This window comes from Microcebus murinus, chromosome X (assembly GCF_040939455.1).
Source record: "Microcebus murinus isolate Inina chromosome X, M.murinus_Inina_mat1.0, whole genome shotgun sequence".
Taxonomy (NCBI): Eukaryota; Metazoa; Chordata; class Mammalia; order Primates; family Cheirogaleidae; genus Microcebus; species Microcebus murinus.
The window spans coordinates 106763543-106788596 of NC_134136.1; the positions used below are offsets into that span (position 1 = coordinate 106763543).

The window sequence follows — 25054 nt, forward strand, 5'->3', positions numbered from 1 at the left end:
TTCTAATATATAAGAACTCTTTTCAAGGAAAGCATACATAATACTATTATCATGCATACAACATTAAGAAAAATCCATTAATTTAATCAAATATCTAATTGGTATCCATATTTGAGTTGAATTGGGAAAGAAGTTTAGGAAGGAGTCTTGGCAGAACTCAATGACTGTGTGTTGAAGAAGAGGAATGACTTGGATGACTCAGGTATATGGCCCAGGCATCCAGATACATAGTAGTGTCATTGAGTAAATGATTTCAAATCGATGAACAAGTGCCACGGTTGCTTGCTTGTATATGTATGTAAGCAATGAGTTCACTTTTGGACATGATCATACTGAGAAGCCTTTGGGGCCTCAGACTATGGGTCCAATAGGCAATTGGAATCCGATTTTGAACAGAGGAGCAAGATGGCAACTATTGTTGGACCATACCTATTTTCACATTTCTAGGTTTTCTGAAAAGAGCTTGGGCAAATGAGTTAAAGGGTGACTGAATGGCAAACATACCTTGAAGATTAGACTAGTGAATTGCTCCAGAGAGGTTGAAAAATTTCTATCTCTCTGAGCCCCTTGCTGATACTTCAACTTACATTCTAAAGATAATAGAACTAGACCTTCCCTTCTTCCTGGAAAGGATTTGTTTTTTCCAGAGCAAAGCTTCTGTTTATGTTTCTCTCTCTCTCTGTCTGACAGATGTTTCAGTTTCTTTATATAGCCTAAGATCCATAATTTGGGTGTTTCTCCACTATACCACAACCCCTGTGCTCACAGATAAACATCTGGCCCTAAGATGCTCTTGAGTAATTAAGGATGTGTTCTTTGATTCAGAGAACTTGTGTTTACTGTATAGATAAATAAATATAAAACTTAGTATTAATAAAAGAAATATTCTTTCCTACTCTCAGGTAAAATTAGGGAGGATTCTAAGCATGTATGGCTAGATAAGGAGAGACTATTGTTGATTTCATAGCTCCTCAGAAGACTGGCTCTGAAGAAAACCCCACAAGTCAGAATGGGCAATAGTAAAAATATTAAGAGTAGAACTTAGAGAGTTTTCTGCCTCATTCTAAAATTTCATGTCTATGGTGCAGGAGGACTTGCCATAGGCAAGAATCAAGCTGTAGGAGCAGGTAAGAATATAGATAATGTCAAGCGTAGGAGGTAAAAGTCAAGGCTAAGAATGGGAATCTAAAAAAAATAAATAAATAAATAAAAAAACCCATGTTTCCAGGTCTTTCATATCAGCTCAGAGACAGGGTAAGATACAATGGTTATGGGTGATATGACAGAATTTCAAAGATAGAGAGGTTTTTATAAAATTTTAAGGTATTCTCTTCAAATATACCAAATACTTGTATACTTTTATATACTTTGTGATAAAAAGCCTTCAGCTTGTTGTTGCTGTTGTTGTTCAGCATCTCAATTTATCTCTGTTATAAAAGTACTTATGTGACAGGTCACGTATTACAATACAAAAGAAAAGGAAAACCTGCCAACACATAAATATCCTGTCAATTTACTCATCTGGGGGAATGCAGGTTAAAACTCTCTTCTAGCAGTTTTACATACAGAAGTGGTAGTCATTGGAATATTTGTGTTGTTTAACACCATAGAGATGGTCAATTTTCTCAGGAAAAGTTTTTAGAGTTAGAAGAAAGGTTGCTTAAAGAGGAACCTCTGTGGAAAGCAGGGGCAGAGGAAGGAGCTGTGTATATCTAAAGAGTAATTGTTATCAGATCTAGGAGCAGAACGAAAGGAGGTAGGAAGGAGGTTGATGACAAGTCAAATGAAACTAGGACCAAGAGTGAAAAGTCAGCTTTGGCAAGTTAGAAGGTCATTGCTGATCTTATCAAGAGCAATTTCAGCAAGTTGGAGGTGGAAAATATAAATGGGGCAGGGTAGACTTTCTTTCATTATCATCCTTTTTCACTACAAAATAGAAGATAGTTCAATACAACCCATTGCATTTTGCTGCATTTGACATCTGATATTTGTTTATTGAAGAAAATCTTATTACTGTTAAAAAGAAAGCTGATGATATAACAGATACTTCAAATAGGTAAAAAAGATTTATTATCTGTTATCAATGTCCTAAAAGTCACTGGACTCCAGCATGTCTCTAATAGTCTTTCTTTACTTTTATTCACCTGGTAAAATTTTACTACCATCTTCTGATGGCTCTGAGCCCAGAGCCTTGTATTCATTGTTTAGGGCCATCTCACTAGCTTGATTAGGTCAGTTGCCAGAAACATGTACCAATATGACTGTTTTGCTGATTCTGTTAATTCACCTGCCCTAGGCAGCCTGATTTCTCCAGCACTTGATCTGATTTAACTCCTCATTCTGTAAGTCATGGACTTCATTTTTGCTTGGCTGCCAGCCCAGTGGCAAAGATCCAGACCTCTGATAAGTTCTCCACTTGATATCAAGCAGCCAGGTGAATGACAGGCTGATTACTTAAAAACACATCGGACAACCTGCCACATTTGTCTGTACATTGGGAGCCCAAACACTTAAAATGCATAGCTATAAGCACTGATGGAGGGAAAATTCAAGGGAAGGGAAGAAGGATCTTCTCCACTAGAATATAAAAGTTATCGAATTATGGCCTTGATGTGCTGTGCTGTGTGTGTGTGTGTATGTATACACACACGTATATATACAGATATACACACACGTGTATATTCTCTCTGAGGATTTGAGCTTGCAAAGCTTCTTGATTTTAATCTGAGTCTCTGGAGAGCTCCCAATTCTCTAGAAAAATGGGAGAATTGCTCAGAATTGAGTTATGAATGATTTTAGCCATGCAGGGCAGAATGTTGCGAAGGCAGGAAAACTTTCTATCTTAAATGAGAAACGCAAAAAGCAAAAACTGGGGCAGGGGATGTCACACTGCTTGGATATCTAGATAATAGCTCCTTGGTGCATTCTAAGAGAATGCTGTCAAAATTGGCTGGAGTCCAGGAAATCCTTTTTAAAGTCCCTGCACATACTTTTGTCCCCAAGGCAATGCAAACAGAAAAAATGGTATATGCACCAAAGAAAATTTTGTAGCACTTTCCATAGTTTAAAGTCAGAGATGAGATCTCTTATATCATTTTACTATTTTAGTTTGTCTAGAAATAAGTGATCTTTATAGTTTCTGACCCTCTAAAAATGAAGCCATAGTCCCTGTGGTTGCTATGGTGACAGAAAAATCCCTAGGATCACTATAGAATACAGCATTTCCATTTCTCTCCCTGAATAGTTCCTTATCTTATCTGAAAATATGATGCCAAAATGATGAAGTATCTGCTTTTTAGTTAACTCTCTTCTTAATTTTGACATGGCCCTATAAATTGACCTCACTTCTCCATTGCAATTCTGTAAGATGTTTATTTTTATACTCTCTTCCTGCAAAAGGAAGTTTTAAATATATATACATATATATATATGAAAAAAGGAAATTTCTAGAAGTCATTTTTATTTGAATTTATACAATTTAAGTCCTTAATATGTTAAAATAGCATCATTGTAACTCTGGCTCACAGTCTCAAATAAGTTAAATAAGACCCTGATTTATACATCATGAAGAGAGAAAAATTAGATACTTAAATTGCACAATTGGAATATGAAATCCAAATATATAAAGTAAGGAAAAGCAGAAATCTATGAGCATGCTGCTTGAGTTCATATTTGTATTTGAAATCTTGTTGTTTATATAAGAATTCATTGATAACACAGACATAACATTATCGGCCTCAACTCTGAGATATGAAAATAATTTTTAAAATGTGAGTCTCTTTTTAAGAAGAGAATCAGTTTTTAAAGGAGATTAATACACAAATAACTTGAACCTAAAAGTGTTTCGTTTATTCATGTATTATGGAGTATGTGTCTTCAATAGGCTAAACAGAAACTAGAGCATACAGGCAATTTATCTAGAGAACCAAACAAGGGACCTATTTGCCAACTAATAAGGTTGAAATAGAGGTCTCAAGTAACACTATTTAACTATGCTCTATTCTTTACCATCAGGGGTAGATTTGTACTGTTTAGTTTTTCTTCCATTTAATGTAAAGTGACAACTACTACCTTGATGTCAGAGTGTTTCATTACAGAAACTGCCATTGCCCACCTAAATGATAAACCTATTTGTATGAATGTCAAAGTAGACATTGCAGAAACTTAACATGGCTAGAGTAGGAGAGAGTGGTATCTGGCAAATTGAACTTATTGTTAAGTGCTTCTGATGAAAGTAAACTTAAAAAGAACTTACTGCATTTTTAAATGTCTTTTCCTACCTATAGCAAAGTTTTTGTTCCCCCAATACTATGAAAAATAACAATCTGGCTTCTGGTATTTAAAAATAGCATCATTTCTGTGGTCCTTTCTCTGTGGTCATGGAAATAAATGGGCATCTCACAAATCTAAAACATAAAATTCAATTCAGCACTTGCTTAAACATCAGTGTCTTATTACTAAATGAGGATGTCTATAATTTACAAGCGTCTTTACTTCTGTATTTCATACCAAGAAATAAGGTCAAACACACCTTCATGAGTTTACAACTCTTACCAAGTTAAATTTTAAATAATATGTCTATTGTAGAGTATATATACAAACATTAATCTGCTAATTTGTCTCCTATTTTAAAGTTTGTCCTTAGTAATAAAATTTTACTTCAAAATTTGTCTTAGTGAAAAAGTTTCAATAAGAAAAATATTCTTGAAATGACAAAATTTCAGATCTATGAAAATAAAAGTTATAAGAAAAGGGAATCTGAAATTTATTATTGTTTTAGTTCATTTACCCCTAAAAGTGACTTCTATGTCACAACAATATTCTGGTTTGAAGTATGTTGAACTTTATTTTTTAAAAGAAACGACACAATTGCTTTCTAGTGATTCCTCAGTTTTCATTTCTCTCAATGACTTCCATCAACGGATGGCTGGAAGCTCCTATAATTCACATTTTATAACCATATTTAATTCCTGAAGGAAAATCCTATTCATTGGTTCAGTAACAGCTTCTCCATTGCATCTTTTCCCTTTTCTGCAGGATTCAGTACTGTTAAGCCAGCCTTCATCACACAACCCTCCCCTACCTAGTCTTACCTAGTAATGCTATCTTCAGATTTCTCTCTACTTTCCTGAGAGCTACATCTCTGTCTTCATTCATTAACTCAAAAAATATTTGTTGAAAACCTACCACGGGCCAGGCATATTTTATATTCTGAGGATATAATAATGAGTTAGAAATACAAAGTCTTGTGCTCTGGAATCTTACTTTCTGGGGGTGGGGGAGAAAGTAAACAAACAGGATAAATGACGAAACTATGCAGTCATACAGTGGTAAGGACTAAGGAGCAAAACAAAAGCAGGGAAGGAAGATATGAAGGATACAAGTGGGGGTTAGAATTTTTGGTAGGAAAGTCAGAGAAGACCACACAAGAAGTTGTTTTTTAAGGAAACACCTGCAGAAAATGTAGGAGCAAAACATTTGAAGAAAAATCATGAGGATATCCCAGGCAGGCAAAGCAAGTAAGTGCAAAGGCCTTGACATGAAACTGCCTGGGGCAGGGACAGGGCATCCAGCAAGTTCAGGGAGTTAGACACTTGATGGTTGATTCTGCTTAGGGCTACGCTAAGGTATTTGTGGGATAACAGAAATAGGAGGAGCAGGAATAAAGTGTAGGGAGAAAATTCCAGGCTATTCATTGGTGGAAACTTAGCCAGAGACTCTTGGTTTTATTGCCACAGTGGGATTATATACAACTTCTAGAAAATCTTTCCTCAACTAACTAGAATATTTAATTAGCCAGACAGAAACATATATCCGGAAATCCAATCTACAACATTTTACACCAACAGATGAAAGTGGGTGCTCTAAGATGTTGGTGATCGCTCCAGTGAACTTTAATAATGAGAGCTCTGGCATTAAGGGCATGGTTTCTTAACCGGTCCAGCAAAGCTGGACACAAATATTAAATATCTAATTAATTTTTACTTTTTTGATTTTTCTTGTCACTTGCCTGGTGACTCCAGGAGAGGGGGGCAAATCCCGAGGCAGAGAGACATTGATCCAGCTTGGGCGCCTCATGGGTGACTTGAGACCAGCACTCTTCTCCCTGGCAGGGTTGGGGATTGATCTCCAGGGCCCAGGGGACAGGCCTGCAGACCAGATCCTGTACACAGGTCTGGATCACATTGCCTCGGGGCACAGAAGGGATACTTGCAAAGGAGCCTACTGAGGTGTATGTGCCTTCAGGGGCAGGTCAGTGTGCTTCAGGGGCAACCCTCACCTCCACCATGTGCCCAGCCAGGCTGCGACCTGGGCAGGGAACCTCCCAGCCCACATGGCAGCCAGGGGAGATCCACTGGTTTGAGGTCCTGCCTGCTCATAGAGACCTAAAAGAAACTATGGAATAGGGGAGGGTAGAAGGGAGCAAGGCCTGCTCTAGACTGTGGGTCTCAGATGGCCCCACCTCTACACACAGACCTTTTGGCTGAGTGGGGCCATTTTAGCCCCTCCCTGGCAGCTTTTCCCAGAAGCAGAGAACAGACCTTTGATCCCTGCTAACAGCATTTGTAGTGCTTGAGGGAAAACTCACTCAACCCAGCTCCACCCAGACTTACTCTCCCACCTCCCCCTACTGAGGTAAAGAATAAGGACATACCTGGAAGGCCCAGGGCACCACCCACCACCTGAGGCACTAGAGTGCGTCTCCAGAGGAACAAGAGCTGGTTACAGGACCCAAAACAACAGTGTAGCCTGCTCCTCCCAGCAGGCGCCACCTACTGACAGGGAGGTCATTTTGCACACACTTTTACTGGTGTAGTCAAATCTCACCCATATCACCTACTGGCTCAGAGACTAAAAAGGGCATGTCATTATTCAAACAGAACTCTAAAGGTAAGAAACACAACTGATCCAGATAGGAAGAAATCAGCAAAAGGACTATGGAAGTATGAAGAATTAAATGGAAAGCAGACCCCCAAAGGGGAACACCAGCTCACTAGCAATGGACATCAAACAAATGTAGAACACTAAAATGACAGAATTTCAAAAATGGATTGTAAGAAAACTCAATGATATGCAAGAAAAAATGGATAACCAACACAAAGAAACCACAAAAAAAAATCCAGGAACTGGAAGAAAAATCCATAAAGTTTCTCTCTGACTTAAATCCATCAATAATCATCTATAGCTTGTTGGACAGTTTCAAGAATAATTTTTAGGCATTTAAGACTTCAGGAAAAAAAAAGCCAGACCCATAGTTTTTATTATCTCTCAGTGCCTTGCCAATAAAGACAATTTTGAGAGGGGAGGACAATCTCTTTGTTATCCCTTGAAACATAGCTTTCTGATACATTTTTTTTTTGTCCTTACTACCATTGTACCTCTAACTTTGAGAACATTTTCTATATCAAGAAGCTGCATAGTATAGTAGTTAAGAGCAGAGACTCTGGTGCTAGAACACCCAAGATGGGGTTCTAATTATGCTATTTACAAACTGTCTCATTCGTATGAGCAAGTCACATAACTGCTCTGGCTCTCATTTTCTCTATTTGAATATGAGTATAAAATAAGTGCTTTCTTCATAGAGTTGTTGTGATGACCATATGAGTTACTATAAGAGTTTAGAACATGTCCTGTCATGTAAATTAAATGTTAGCTATTAGATTCCAGATTAATTCAGATTCCAATTGTATTCAAAACTCAACTTAAGGCTTTCTCCTCTATAAAATTCTTCCCAGTTTTTGCTTTCTACACTGCTTTCTTCTCTTTGTGAATTCATTTATACTCATGTCTTATACTATATATGTTTGCTTGGGTTATGTCCTTCTTGCCTTTATTTTATAACTTTCTAACTTGTTTGTAGAACTAGGACATGCATATTCAATATTGCTACAAATTATCAGAGTGTAGGGATCATGTCTTAATATCTCTCTTATCTTTTAAAATGTTAAGCACAGTACTTGGGCCTTCATAAATATCTGTTGACTTGAAATGAAAAGTTGAGTTTAACTTGCTTATGAAAATCCAATTTGAATGAAATCATTGAGCATTTTAGATTTTTTACATTGTTCTCCAACCACTGTAGATATGCATTCAGGCCTGGAGAGATGTGAGCTGTTGAAATATCTCCCTGTTTATTCTATTTTGCTTTTACTGGTTATTTAGCTGTTAAATAGTGGAATAATAGCCCATCTGCATTTCCTGGCTGCGTTTACCCATGGTTTCCTCACAGTACCTGAGTTACTTAAAAACAAAGTCCTTCATTCAGAATTATGTCTTCCCTATGTCTCTCAGATGCCACAGAGCATCAACAAAAACCAAAGGAAGAAGATAAAACCTGAACTTCACAGCTCTAAGTGTTCCTCAAACATGATGATTCTAGTCTGTCAGCACCAACTAAACTGAGAACAGTTTCACCAGTGATTTTATGATAGGTCCATTTTGTGTTAAGTTGTGCACATTGTCTAAATCATTTTACAGAAAACCCTGATAGAAAAATTGGCTTTTATACATGGCAAGGGAGAGCTGTGTGGAAGCAAATGCTTTTCTCTTAGTTAAAAACATATGGCATTCTATGTTTCCAAATTGCTTAAAACCAGGATATACTTTAAAGTCTTGTGTAACTGAGCAGAGGAGGGAGAGGTAGGTTTTATGGAGAAAAATTCTATGACAATACAACAATCCAAGGAAACCTCAAAAACTGGTTACTGCCAAGAAATGGGATTAAAAAACAAGGGCAGGACACTTTTCTTTATTCTTTTCATTTTATACCGTTTATCCCATTTAAATATGCAATCATGAGCATCTTATTATTTTGATAAAGAGCCGAAAATCCACAATGAATGATCAACCACATTTATAGATAACTACTATAAAATAAAATGTAATCAAATATGTATCAATTAATACAAATGATGGTATTTTCATAAAATGGGAAACATATTTGGCAATATTATGTCCATTTTAGAAATGACTAATGCTGTTGATGTTGGGGAAACACACTTTCCATGATAGTGTTTTGCATGGGGTATAGAAAAACAAAACCACTGTTTTATACAATCATTATGAACCTAAATGTATAAGTCTAAAACAAAGCAATACAAAAAACTATGATATGGGAGCAGGATCTTGACAAGACAATCTTATCAATTTCCTTACCTTTTTGAAAGTGCCACAGATTTCACTAATGATGAGGATGTCCTTTAATCTTTTTTTATTTGTTTGTTTGTTTTTGAGACAGAGTCTTGCTCTGTTGCCCTGGCTAGAGTGCAGTGGCATCAGCCTACCTCACAGCACCCTCAAATTCCTGGGCTCAAGCGATCCTGCTGCCTCAGCCTCCTGAGTAGTTGGGACTACAGGCCTGTAACACCACACCAGGCTAATTTTTCTATTTTTAGTAGAGACAGGGTCTTGCTCTTCTTTAGGCTGGTCTGGAATGCCTGACTTCAAGCAATCCTCCCACCTTAGCCTCCCAGAGTGCTAGGATTACAGGTGTGAGCCACCGTGCCCAGCCAAAAGTCCTTTAATCTTTTGCCTAAAGTTTGGCAAATTAAATTTGATAGTAATTGATAGTAATTGGTACCCATTAATTACATGCAATTTACAACACAGACCTCTTGATTTTCTCTCAGAATGTTTAATGATATGCATTAATATTCAGAAATAAGCAGGCAGGTGTAAAAGCCATTGTATTAGATTGAACTATATGGAATTGCCAATACTTAAACATTTTCATTGACATCATGGCAATTCACAAAGTTGAACTGAATATTATTACAATATTAATATGCTCATGGTTACAAATTTAAGGAGGAAAATGAATACAAACTAGCCTTTTTAAATGGCAAAAGATAAACAACAAAGGCAAATATTAAGACTCTGAAGATAAAAGACCACCACGACCATCAAAACACTATTGATTCACCTTTCTTAATCCAGAGCTTCAATATTTTTGAATAGTTTAAGTCATGGTTTGTAAATCAAAATTAAAATAAACAGTTTTTTGTTACTCAAATATAATTGGAAAAAAATGAATCAACACATTTCATTAAAAAACAAAACAACAACAACAATAAAAAAATAGAAAACAACATCTTCTTCTGTAAAGGTATAGTACATGAAAACTTGGAATGATTTACAGTTTGTATTTCTGTATCTCAAGAGAAATATTAAAAAGTACCTGAAATAAATAGAATAGAAAATGTTACCCCTGGATAAATAATAACTAGGCTGGAAATACAGATGGTCCCCAATTTTCAATGGTCTCACTTAATGATTTTTCAACTTAAAGATGGTGGGAAAGAGATACACATTCAATAGAAACCGTATTTCAGTAGAGTATTTAATAAATTATATTAAACAGTTTACACTTTATTATAAATTAGGCTTTGTTTTACATAATTTTGTCCAACTGTAGGCTAATGTAAGTGTTCAGAGCATGTTTAAGGTACGTTAGGTGTATTAAGTGCATTTTTGACTTAAAATATTTTTAACTTACAATGGGTTTATCAAGATGTAACCCGATCATAAGTTGAGGAACATCTGTATAATAAATAAATAGGATTTAAAGTATATAAGATTCTCTAACAGAAGATTTTTGTCAAAAGTAAACAATTTTAGCTTACATGCATTCTCTTCTTTTACTTTATTTATTTATTTTTTTTACCTTTAGTCTAGTCTCAAATCTGGAAATAACTTTATGTATATTTTTCGTGATTGTTAACATTTTATTTAAATTTTTACATATAAATATGCAATTTCATAACGTTTAATGCATGCTTAAAGATAATTTGTTTTCAGGATTCTTCACGTGAACATTTATTTTAAAATAGTATTTATGTTTTGAGGTATTTGATGAAGCAATATGGATTTTTAAAATCTTGAAATTAATATAATTATACATTTTCACAAGAATTTTTCTACATAACCCCACATAATTTCACTCTGCCTTCACAACAGTACTGCTGAGTAGGCTTGGACAGATATTTTTATTGATCTAATTCAATGTTAAGAGAACAGACTTAGAAATTTTATATGACTTGCCTAAGAACACAGCTATTAATAATCAGATTGGATGCTTAAATCTAAGTTTTTAGGTTCAAATACATTGCTTTGTTAAACTCTTTAGGCTACTGCTTATCTTGACCATATAATGCAAGTTCAGTGATTATGAAAAATATGTGTAATATTTTAATTACATGTGGGTTCTCTACCACACATTTTCATAAATGATTGTTCGAAAATTTAGCATGTACAAACCTAGAGCACATTTCTCCATGCTTATGTATGTGTAGAATTTTAGAATGTCTATATGATTTAACTCAATGAGTTAGGATATAATATAAAAGAGAATAATTTTGTTTACTTTTTTATTCTTGGCACTGATAAACAATGCTTTGTCCTCTTGTTTCACAGAGTCTATACCTGGATGCACCAGATCATAACTCGTTCATTCAATATGTGTACATTGAGTACTTACTAAGTGTCAGGTACTATTCTAGGAGTTGTAGATACAGTGGTGAAGAAGAAAAACAAAATACTATATATTTTTTCTTCCTGGTAGTTATAGATATGATGGATATGGGTCACCATAGGGAACATGTCAGAAAAAGTAGATGACTCATTTACAAATGCTGAAAATTTTTTATTTTGCTTACTTAATATCACCTTTTTGATAAATGTTGCACTACAGTTAAATGGGTATACATACACTTAAAATCATGATCATGTATTTATAGATTTATAAAACCCTACACTATTTTTTTTCATATTTGGGAAAGTGAAAATAATAGCTTTAAGCAGTTTTAAGTATCAAAAATGCCTTGAGACACTTTGTAACTTGGTTAACAGAGAAGCACACAACTTTCATTTCTAAGAAAAAAGGATTAGAGAAATCCATTAGTAGCTGTTGTGACAGCAGCCATTGGGGAGTAGATCTATCTTAAAATTGAAAAAGAAAAATCGGACTACCAAAGACTCAAAATCCAGTTCATTTTCACTCTCAGAAATTTATCTTTATCTGACAGATGAAGGCAACACCCTATATAAATCTAATTCTTACACTCGTTATGTCCCATCCAGCTACCAGGCACTACATTAATGACACATCAAATTGGGGAGAGTGTTCAATCAAAAGACATTAAAGCACTTATTAACTAGATTTTTCTGTGCTTCTAAAGAAATTTTAGAAGTTATTTTTAGTGGCGCCATGGTAAGTTGACCTTTTGATATTTTCTTCATGGTTTATTGTTCACATATGAAAAAAAACTTACTAAACACAACTATATATTTTGGCCAAAATGTTCTCCATAGGATGATGCATTGTCTTTGCATGAATAACGAATCAGTAATTATATATCACAGATCAAAAAACGACATCATAATTGGTTGAAGCACAGCTTGAATTGTTCATGAATAGAAGGAAAACCTCCCTACAACTTAATTGCAACTTCAGAATTACTACTAGCCTCATGATTTATAAGTTTTAATATAGAAGTTTCTGCCTTTCAGAATTTATAGGATGGGGATTATCAAAATATTCTTGCTGGGAGAATGGAAGGAGTAGGAGTGAGTTCTTAAAGCACATTTTGGCAGAGTTGGGAGTAAATTGCAGCATGGGAGTCACAGTAGAACAACTGCTGGGCATCATAAAATAATAGTGGGGAGAAAAGAGTGAATAATTTCCTATAAAAAGACATGTGTATAAAACATAAAAGAAAACTATACCAAAGCATATATAAATATCAGTTGGGCATGACTACAATGCAGTAAATATCTACACTCTCTTCATTATAAGAAAAATGAAAAATAGGATACCATAGAAAAAATATAAGCAGGATTTAAATTATAGTTGATAGAGTAATATTTGTAAAGTAATACATGAATTTAAATATAACAAATCAAATAAATAAATCCCAAATCATAAAAGCTATTGAAAATAGGAATTATATTTATAAATGAATAAATGTGTTAGTTGAAAAAACGTGATTTTCCTCAGAGAAATCACTGAATGATTACATTATTCCAAATGTTTATAGTCTGAAAAAAATCAATTTTTACAATGTGGCAGTACATTAATAAAAATCATATTTTTCATGTACCAAACTGTTATATTAGAAAATTTAAATAGAATTCAAAAAGCATTTGGAATCAAATTTTGTTTTTAAATTGTGTATGATCCATGATTATTTAATTTAGAATAAATGCAATATCCTTTTGTTGCAATATTATTAAATCAGTAAAAAAAATCCATCACTTTACAGGGCCTGTCCCTGTATTACAATATGCACATAAATAATCATTCTTTTACTTCCTTCAGATATTTTCTTCAGATTGGTATATATGCGGCTTCCTGCCAGTATCTAATAACTCTAATACAAGAATAGGAGAGAAGTCACTTTGTTCATGGTGTAGTTTTTGTTTTCATTTAAGAAATTCGTATTATTAAATTTGTGCTTAAATGTTATGAAATAGATTCCCAAGGAGAAAGATCTTGACCAGAGTGTTAAAGATCTCCAATGTTAGTACTTTTGTCCCCATTTCAAGGCAAGACTGATGTATGAGAGAACAAAATATCAGAGAAGAAATCTTACATTCCTCAAGGGATCCTCTGCCAAGTTCATAGGGCATCAAAATTCTCCTGAGCCCCAAATCTGCTGAGAATGGGTCTTTATACACACATGCCTAAGTTTTTCTGTGAATACAGATATAAATATGCTATCTCTAATTTGAAAACATTTCCAGAATCTGACATTCTCTCATTACCAACCTAGTCCAAGCTCCCCTCATCTATCTCTTCTCCAGCTAGATTCCTTGCTCGGTCCCGTTGGTATTCACAACCCAGGGGCCAATGTTAGCCCTTTAAGACATAAATCAGATCATGTCACTCTACTGCTCCAAAACCTATAATGGCTCCCATCTCACTCAGAGAAAAAGGTAGTCTTTACAATGGCCCACCAGGCCCTTTACAATCTGGACCCTCACAATGCCTATGACTTTATTCCCTAGTACCCTCTCCCTGGCACATTCTATTTCAGCCACTCTGGTCTCTTTGCTGCTCTTTGATCAAGATAGGCTCACTCCCACATTTGGGCCTTTCCTCTATTTCTTATACCCACAGAGCAAGGCTGATAACCAAGGCTGACTCCTTTACCTTCCAATCTTTGCTCAAATGTTCTTTCTACCCTATGTAAAATTGTAGTCCCACCTTTTGTTATTCCACCTATGCCAACCCCTTTAGTTGTTCTATACCTCATTACCAGACTCTATTCTCTTTTTATTATATGTATCACCATGATTGTTTGCTTGCTTATATTTTGTCTTCCATTGCTCTAATAAAAGCTGTATGAGGGCAGGATCCACTTTTTTTTCTGTTTTATAAGCACTTAGAACACTCCCTGGTAGATAGTAAGAACTGAATAAATATTTTTGGAATAAATTTGGAATGAATGAATCCTCACTGCTTAGGTTATTGCTTGTCATAACAACTTATTTTAGGTCTCAAGAGCCATGCATAAAATATGAACCAATCAAAGAAGAATTGAACAACTTTGTTTCATAACATTTTTGGCTTTTTAAGCTCACTACCAGCCCTTCCTTGTGTTGTTGAGGTTAAACAAGGGCTACCTTTATTTTTTTTAATCCATTTAAATTCTACATTAGGAACAATTCTCCTGCCAACACACCTGTGAGCTTTTTTCAAATTTCCACACTTATGTCCATCCTCTTGGTTACCAAAAATACAGCATGTTTTATCCAGCTCAAACAGTGCATCCACCAAAAGTCATATGTTATTGGTTGAGGTTTGCTGGGGAGGGTGGGGATACAGAGCTTTTAACTCCCTGCAACTTGTGGGCTTGGATGACTTGAGAGAGCCCTAAGGCAGTCACAGACACTTGGAATTGGCAGCTGCCAGTCAGAGTGCAGGGAATGCTGAGTGAGGTAAGGATATAGGTGAGGTCCCAAGAATTCTCATACTCTAGTGAAACTGAGGCTTTCAGTAAAATTAGGTATGTGGAGGGATTAGGATAAATCCTTTCAGTTGTGCCTCTTAAAAGGATAATTTCTGCTTTAATGACAAGATTTCATATATTTAATATTCTCAAAGGCAACGCTTTCTGTAACTTAAAACTTGTGATGCTAAGATTTCCTATATTCATGCATTTATATGAGATATTTTAAAGCAAGATTTGATGATTTAACACAGTTAATTATATTTTGGCAAAATTATTGAGACAATTTTTTCTTAAAAATAAAGTGAGAATTTTTCCTAATATTGTTTGAAACTTTCAAAAAAAGTAATTCTTTCAAAATTGTATTATTGCCTATGTAATTAATATTTTAAACTTTTTACATATAAGCAATCACAATTAATCAACAATGCCAATATTGACTCTGAAATGAGAATAAATATTACTAATGTGTATATTTCTCATTCATCTCTAGTTATGCTTAGTTAATATATTAGCTACTAAATGCAGATTTCCATATGTAAGCAAGTGTTTATCTGCACAGTCCCTGTCAAAATGATTGGGTAGCTTTCCAACTTGTCTATTGAAACCATATGTGCCATTTTCGTTATATTTTTCTCAGAAAGTAAATATTTTAAAGTATTATACCTTATTTGTGTTGTATTGTACTTTTAAGAAACATGTATATTAAACTGAAGCAATATCTACTATAGTTCTGTAATTTGATTCATGAAAATCTGTCAGGAATAAAATCAACCACAATTTAATTTCAAACCTTCCCAACCAGCAGCTGTACAATTTATTCACTGCTTTTCTATTTTTACTACTAGATAATGACAATGATGAATGCCTTTAAGAGGAAATACATATTCATTGAAAAGTCTGAGCTCAAAACTATCCCCCTTCAAAAAGTCCACAAAGGTAGGAAGCCCATTTGCCTGCTGCCAGAGATTTTGGGGGATAGATATGAAATTATGCCCACAACTACATCTCATGGGGATTCAATAATCTAACTAAATTAAACCTGCAATAACACCTTCTTACAAACCACAGTAATCAATACTGTTATAATTGGTGTCAGCTAAAATAAGACTAAATATATCAGGATGAACAAATGATTAGCTATGAGTATAGCCAGGGGCCTCTCATTCTGGGTGTGCCAGGTTAAGAGCTATGGTGACAAAGATATTCAGTGGGCAACTTAATAAGTTCAGGGTCACTGCTCTCATGACCCAAATGTCCGTGAACATGGAAAGGAATGAATATTAGCTCATTAGCAATGATTTACATGTTGAATGACAATGATGAACTTACAAACTGTGCTGTCACAAGAAATCAGTTAATGTGAATAATGACAGGAATGCTGGCATGTCTCCTTTATCAATTGATTAAGTTTCTTTTCTTCACTGTACTCATAAGTGATTTGACTTTTACTTCGAGAGAGTAAGAAATAACACCTCACTGAAATGGATGGACTAGTTCCAGAGATCTATGTATATATTAGTTCATTTTAGTGTGTAATTTTATAGCTTATTTGATATAATGTAACACATTAAAGTCAAGTCACTCAAGATACTGCAACACCAATTTCCAAAACAAACAAATAGCTTTAGCTATTTGTATACTTATACAGGCAAATGTGTGATATGGAATGAGCTCCTAAGAAATCATTTAGAGTATAAAATACTTTAGCTAATATGTGCTGCTGATAGCAAACTCATCTTCTGTCTATAACCTATGCTGTTTGCATTTGAAAATATCAAGCTCTGGTTATGCTATAATATTTCATTCTGAGTATGAAATGTATGATCACAAAAATTATCTTGAGACACACATTATTATGTACGTTTTCTTGATGTTACACTCATTTATCTTTAGACACTGCCTTCTAAATTTCATAGCCTATTCCTTCATCATGATTTGTCTTAGTTCAGAATTCAGTAACTTGCTGTTGGAGGTTTGAAAAAAGCCCAATTTCATTGGTAGCCTTTGGCTGGCAGTTTTAAATGAAATATTTGATTGATTTCTGTTCATTTATATTCCATATAATTTCATATAGGTATTGACATTAATTCGAAATTGAATATGTATAAGTGGAAAATATAAAATTCAATGAATAATAGATAAAATTTTAAATCTCATTTAATTTCCCCTTTTTTGAGGAAAAGAAAGGAATGTAATGTATTGACTGGGAATAAACTATTCCTCTATCAAAACTTGTTTTTTTGGTGATTTCTTTCTGCCCTGAGTGTATATGAAAACTATTATTTTTGTGTATTCTTTTGTTTAGGAATTTTCTCAACACTAAATATTATAAAGTGCCTCTTCTAGTTTATATCTATATACCCCCAGATTTCTAAAGCCAATCATCCTACAAAGTATTTTTAAGAATTCCATGTGTAAGTCAAATGCTTTCACTAAGTGTACAATATAAGTCAACTCTTCAGGTGCTATAAGTGATCCATATGATCATCTTGTAAAATTTAAATGAAAGTGCTTTACTTTTACCTTCAGCGACTCCTCTTGTTTAAAAAGATCTTCAAAATCTTTAGCACAGAAGTCAGGAGCATTGAGAAGTTGTTCCACTTCTGATAGAGCTTGTGAGACATGAGTGATCTCAGTCAGATAAGTAGAAGGCACATAAGAAATTTCCAAAGGCATGTCTTCAGTCATTGCTACCATCGTTTCTTCACGAACAGTATGCTGGTATAGATATACAAAAGAACAATTCTTTTAGCTTCCTAATAATAAACCATCTTGTATTACATAGGTCCAAGTCTATAGCTGACAAAGGGCTGAAACTGTATTAAAAAATTTATGATGATAAATCTAGTAAAAAGGTTATTTATTATTTATATACAATCTCCTTCCAAAGAGTGTTAGAAGCATTTTATAATAGGTAATACATACACATTAACACAATGAATCTAAAATGAAAGACCAAGAGCCATGAGATCATGAGGAGGGTAGTTTTGCCCCAAGAAAAGGATAATTCTTACAACTAGCATTTAAATTTTAATTCTAAGCTTTCTGAAACTCTAGATATGGGATTGAGTGTGGGGTCCATATCTGTTTTATTTATAACAAAGGAACTTTCCTATAATTTTCCCCTTAATCTTGATTGAGGTACAAGAGGCACGAAATGGGTTTGGCTGGTATATACTTTCCTACTAAGCACTCCTCCATTCCAATTCCAGACATTAACAATTTCCTGTCTTTGATGCCAGTTTTTTACTAAGCTAAGCTACTAATTAAGGTGCTATATGAGTAGGGCTGACCGTGGAACTTTTATTTTAATAAGAACTCCAGAAAGTCCTGAGATATAAAGGAGTACCAGACTCTTTTCCTGAATCTACACTTTCCTAGCTGGGTTCCAAGTGCCAGGAATGATGAGAAATTGCAGCTTCAGAGTCCTTTTGGAGTTTCCGAGTAATGCCTCTTTCCCTATTCCTTATAAGAGCAAGAAATAAATACTACTTGGCACACATATTCAGAAAGATGGATGACCTCTGCTCTCTTCTGTCTATGCTATAGGCAGCAAAATCCTTGTAATTGAAATTATTCTCCCAGTAACTTTGTTTTGAATTGATCAACTGCCACCTGCCTGTTGATGGGGTCAGCTGAGGGTTTCAGTGGCAGGGTCTCTGGGGAAGTTTGGACAATAAGCATGCTAACACAACCATTTATTACTGCACAGCCTTTTATGACAAGACCATACTTATATTTGTAGTAATGTAATTAAATGGACTTTGGGATGCCAGAATGAATCTCACACAAAGATGAGTAAAAATTATAAGCTGGTCAGTTTATGTTTTTTTTTTATTATTTCTCTAGCCCAGGACTTTGTATACATAATTCTTAATGCTATAAAAATAAAATAATTCTAGTTTAGATGTGTCATCTACTTATGACATAAAAATGCATGAAATTGTACAAATTAGCTTTCAAATGACATAATTATACCTTTCACAACATTTGGTTTACTGTGTATATCTTGGCCAAACCCATGATACACATTCCTTCATGATCAATGGAAATGATAATGTATACACATTTCTCATTTACATTTAGATGATTTTCCTCATCAAATTTTAGTTAAGTTTGATGAAGAAAATTCAGCATTTAATCATAGATTTTAATACCCAAATTCATATTTTCTTCACTTCAAAGTAAACATTTCACCCACTTAAAAGAAAAATAAATCAGCAGGCTATTTGAATGTGAAATTTCCACTAACACATTAGGTTTAACACTAAGTAGCAGAGTCAACAGCTCAAGTCACACAAATTTATTGTGATTTGCATGCATTACATTAGACTGGTGACTATGTTGTTCTTAAAATTTACAATATGCTTATTTTGTTATTTACATCAGTTACTTTAACCCCTGCGATAAAGACAATGCTACGTTATATAAAACAAGAATATTTCTTATAACATTTTTATATAATGGTGCAATTACCTTTGTTTTTAGTGATATGCATTTTATATCTGTACGGATTTAGAAAATAGTGGCTTTTGTATTAGGGTCAGAATTGGGTAGAGGATAAATTGTAGTGTTTCTCTGTTATTTATTTTCATTTAATCAAGGGAGTTGTTTTATAATGAAACTCATCTTCAAAATATTCAGAAAACATTTGATTCTCATTAAAATAAAGTGTGGGTTCCCACAGGTTTTGATGTATGTCCTCATCATTTTTTCTTAAAAGAAAAATGATCCTAAGTTGTTCTTTATATCTTTTTTATGTTTCTTCTTTGACATGTAGTTTTCTTGATCTTCATTACTCCTATTTGAAATACTCTCAGCTATCTTAAATTCATATGAGTGCTTCATACATATAGTAATTATGGAGTATAGATAGCAAGGAACTTAACTGAATGGTCAAATAGCAAAAGACAAAAGGTGCTAATAATATATTTGATTTAATTTGATTTAACTTCCTGAAACAAAATTTAAAACCTAAAATTCTACTTCCTTGGCATTTCAGCTAATTATATTTTGTTTTGCATATAGAAAATTTAAATAAAGATGGGATTCACTTATATAGTAATTATTGCTGGCCACAGAGCTCTGAAGACTGGAATGCTGTATCTCAGCAATAAGACGTAGCATCAGCTGCAGCCCTAAACCAGGGCTCTAAGAATGTAGGCACATGCTGTCCTCTGGCTTCTCATTTGTTAAGCTTTTCAGGTGATCATGTATGTGTCTGTCATAGACTTTTTATTACATACTAATTAATGTACTTAATTTCCTCATAATATTCATTAGCACATCACCTATATTTAAACAGAAATCTATTTTAGAAGAATGTTACATGGCATTTAATTTCCAAATTTTTCAAATAATTGACATTTTATATCTGGTTTTAGAAACCATTTAAAAAAATTTTTTTAATGGCGAAGCTCTTGTTAACCTGATTGTAATACCTTTCAAAGAAACATTAGCTGTTGTACCACAGGTAGGGAATGCTCTAACAGCATGTATATTGAAACTATTTTCAAGACTTTCAGAGATAAGTCTTAGAGCAATCAATGTCAATTCATGCAAATAAGTGGACTAATCCTGCCACTTCCTAATCACTCCATGCTCAGACATCGCATGAACAGATTTTCTAGGACAATTAAAAATATTAAAACTGTTACAGTTTATGAGAACAATTAAAGAAATAAAATGGATAGATTGTTACTTTAGGAAAAATCTGAGGGAGAAAAATATTGCAAACTGTGCTATCCTAAACTACTGATTATTAAGTAATCTTTTGAAAATTTTTTTCTTTTTATTACAAAAAATAAATTAGAATGCCTATAATTCCTAAAATGCTTCCAATTACAGTTACCTATGGGCAGTAAATCAGCAATATTTGGTAAAATAAACTATAAAAGGTTAATATTATGCATTCAATATATTTAATGAAGACTGATCTAGTAAAGGATTTAGTTTCTCCTACTACTTTGATATGTACTATCTGGTCACCATAGATAACGGAATGGAATAGATCAGCTGAATATGGACAGCTAAGCAATAATCTTGTAAACTTTCATGAGAAATAAAAATATTCCAAAAATTATTTGATACAACTAGGAAACTGTGAACTTGTTTTCTAGAGAAAACATGTTTTATAAATGTTGGATATTCTAATTTATTATAACATTGTAATAGATAAAATAATTTCTAATATACAGAAAACTTTTATAATTTTCATATACAAGAAACATCCACAAATTGAAACAAAAAAGAATCAGACATTTGGAGGTCTAGTTGAGTATCTATTCCTTAAAAGTACAGCATTCCTTTTGACACAGTCATGCAGTTTTACAGTGAATAAACCACATCCACCAAATGACTTTCGGTTTGGTTTAATAAAAATTCCAGACAGTTATTAAAAAATCAGTGTAATTGGAAGCATCACGTTCATTTTTCTTCTTTATGCAAAATCCATGAACTCATATTCAGATTAAGCCTTTTCATTTGAATTTCATTAACTCTGCCTTGAATAATTATATCTTTCTGAATTCTGATGTGTACAAATCCTGTCTAACCTTTTGAAAATCAACTTGCTTTTGTTAACGTTCTTTACTACCTTATACCATTATAGATATTCATTCATGCATCATTAATAAGGAAGTGCTATGGCCCCAATAATTCACTTTATTTCTCTCTGTTCATTTTCTTTTCTAACTATATATACCCAATAGAATATACTATTTTCATTTTCTGGAAACATAAATCAAGTAGTATGAAGGAAAGCCCTACAGTACCCATATTTATGTAAAAATGAAAAGTTCAATCAATTTTTAAAAAGGATTATTATAGAACAAAACTATGATTTATATGATCTAAAGTTGAGGTCAAAACAGTCTTGAGCTATGTAAGTAGGCATGGGTATCACTTATAAAGTTTTAAAATAAACTTTAGTTTCTCTGAAACTTTAGTTACCACATTCTTTCATTACTTCAATATTTTTTCTTGAAGGACCACTAACTGCATGAATAAAAGCAATTCTGTTTTGAAACAAATGGTGGATTAAGAAATGTTTTTCTTCATGATTTAAAAGAGTTCTCTCTCCTTCAAATACATTGTGGTTATACTGGCTCATTTGTGAGTTATGAGATCAAAGAAACTCAATAAGAAAAATATGCTATATGCTATATTATTATGACATGTGCCTCAAAATACTATATATCTAATATAAATATGGTACACAGAAAATATATCAATGCATTAAAAGTCTACCAACATAGACTATTATTTACATAAAAAGTAACATACTGATGGAGCCACGTATTTACTTCATTAGTGTTAATGAAGATGAAGATGTGCCAGCTCTTTGAAATAAAGTAAGAATATTTATTAATGACTTAAGGTGAGCCATAATATGAAAATCTATTTATTTATTTATTTTTCCTCAAAAGGTAATTCTTAAATATTACAGATTATTTTAAAGTAATAACACAATGGTATGTAAATCCTAAATATGATTACAGGCTTCAAGTGGTTTCTGATGGATCATAAATGAAATGAAAATGGGAAAGACTTAAGTTATCTTAGACAAATAGCTTTGTCTACTAGATGCAAAGGACTTCAGAGAAAAAACAATTAAATTTCCTTCCAGGGATGATTATCAGAAAAAAAAACAATTAAATTTCCTTCCAGGGATCATTATAGGGGTAAGGAAAGTTGAGCTATTTTTATTTATTCCCCATGCATCGTTAATAGACCTTATAAGCATAAAAAGACAAATAAAATAATCAAATTTGACAAAAAATACAGTATTGGTCCAGAGGAAGGGGGAAAAAAGTCTCAAATGATAAAGCATTAAGAAAAAACACCTGAAGAATATGACACAGATGAATAGGTATGGGTTTAGTCTGCCATGTTCAGTGATCTGGACACATATAAATGGCATGGTAATACTAGCATTCTGACAGTACTTGGCCTTGCATATTTTAATCAAGTCTCTAGGTAAAAAGGCCTTGAATGATCACTCTAATGTGTCCAAATGTATTGGTTATGAGTCAGCATAGAGAAAATAGTGATGAATAGTGTTTGCTTATAGGTGATTTCCCCCTCCTTATTGCATTACCTAGAAATTGCTTATGTGAAGCTATATAACCAAAAATGGAGTAGAGAATAATCATTAAGTAATTGATCAATAAACTGTATTAAAATTATAATTTACTCCCTTTGTTAAAAATAATAAAACTCACTAAAATACATTAAATATTCTAAGTAAGGTATTGTAGAAAATCATCTCTTATAGTCATATTATTTATATTTTAAAATTAGAATAAAATTTTAGAGAAAAGCAGGCTGTCAGTAACAGAGATACACAGATAAAACTGGATTTGCCAGTCTTTAAGTATATTCTACTCCTAGGAAGTCAGGTATGTATAGTGTCCTTTGTAAAATAACAGGCCAGACCTGCTCATTGACCTGCCTCATGTTGATTCTTCCCTTCCACACCATCAAACTTACATAATTCCTCAGGGACAAGCTCGATTAATATCTAATTACATAGATAAACTGAAACTGGAAAATATGTCAATGGCTTATAGTGGTTTAAAGTATTTTCCTTCAAAGGACAACATTTGCATTTTAATAAGGATTTTCAATGAATTAACATAAATTAGTAAGTTGGTAGAATTTTATTCACTAAGTATGGTCTGTGACAGAAGTGAAAGCAGGACTTTTGGTTGCTACCAAGATAAGCACTAACATATAAGCACCAACATACATGGCCTGCCTTGTAATAAATCTCTAATAAAATAAGAAGATAAGTTTATATATAGGGTTATATACCCTAACTACCTTACAATGAAAAATAAATATAGTAAAGACTCATGCATAATACCTAGCATATAGTAGGTTATCAAAAATATTTGTTGCATAAATGAATGAAGAAACAATTATCAAACAAAAGAATAATTTTTAAAAAATAAATATTTGGCTAGAATTCCTGGGGTTTACAGTCATAATATAATATATATTTTGGAATTCCCATAATTAAAACAGGAATATTTTCTTCATTTCATAGTTTAGTCTTTACTGGTATAGTTTTAAAAGGTATATGTGATTTGACTACACATTTCTCCAATTTAAAGCACACTAGCTAAATGCCATTGTATATACATGTTTGGCCCTTCAGTTGTCTTTCAGATAGTAATGTAACTCATTGTATGTGAATATAAACAGAAGTAATTATTTGAGGCAGTATTATATAGAAAATTTTAGGAGATATTAATTTTAGCCCCTTCATGGATATCACAACGCCTATTAACAGGCTGAAAGTTCTGAGATGATTTAAAGTCGAGAAATCATTTTAATCTTTGGTAACTCTGCTCATAAAACTTTTCATTTATATATCCAGCATATATTTTTGATAGTAAGCTATACCACTTTTGGAATATGTGGCATAGAAATCTATTCATATGTTCACATGTAAAAATGAACACACACAAACATACACACTTACCTATATTTAATTAAATGTGAAAATAATAGCAATACAAGAAAAAATATGTATGGAGGTCCCTTAAATTCTGGAATAATATTTTACCCTACTACATTACTTAATTTCTATTGCCCTGTAGAATTTCCAGCTCAAGTGGATTTTGAAAAATGGACCCATGATATTATTTATTTCTGTACTACACTTGTCAAGCACCTCAGAAAATGTGGCTACTATTTATCTCTAGATTATTTAATGTAACAACTTAGTATCTATGTCTGAGTAAGAACATGCCATAATTACGCTTTTATGTAATATTTTTTTCTTTATTGGAAATGTGAGTGATAATGAAGATGCCTAAAATTGCATTGTCTAATATGGTAATCATTAGCCACAATTTTACTAATAAATTACATACTCGAAAACACGATAGATGGTTGTGTCTGTATTGAACATGTACAGACTTTTTTCTTGTCACTATTCCCTAAAAAATATAACAACTATTTACATAGCATTTACATTGTATTAGGTATCATAAGTAATCTAGAGATGATTTAAAGTATATGGGATGATGTCTGTAGGTTATATGCAAATACTATGCCATTCTATATAAGGGACTTGAACATCTGCTGATTTTGGT

General features: G+C 33.3%; 1 protein-coding gene across 9 annotated transcripts in view; it reads right to left on the minus strand.

Annotated features, from left to right (window-relative positions):
- The window catches only part of DMD (dystrophin), a 2109452-nt gene that overhangs the window by 1133020 nt on the left and 951378 nt on the right, over positions 1–25054 (minus strand). For all 9 annotated transcript variants that reach the window (XM_012756891.3, XM_012756894.3, XM_012756895.3 and 6 more), the window contains one exon: positions 17475–17669. In XM_012756891.3, coding sequence (XP_012612345.1) covers positions 17475–17669 — 195 coding nt within the window. The remainder of the gene's footprint in view (positions 1–17474; positions 17670–25054) is intronic.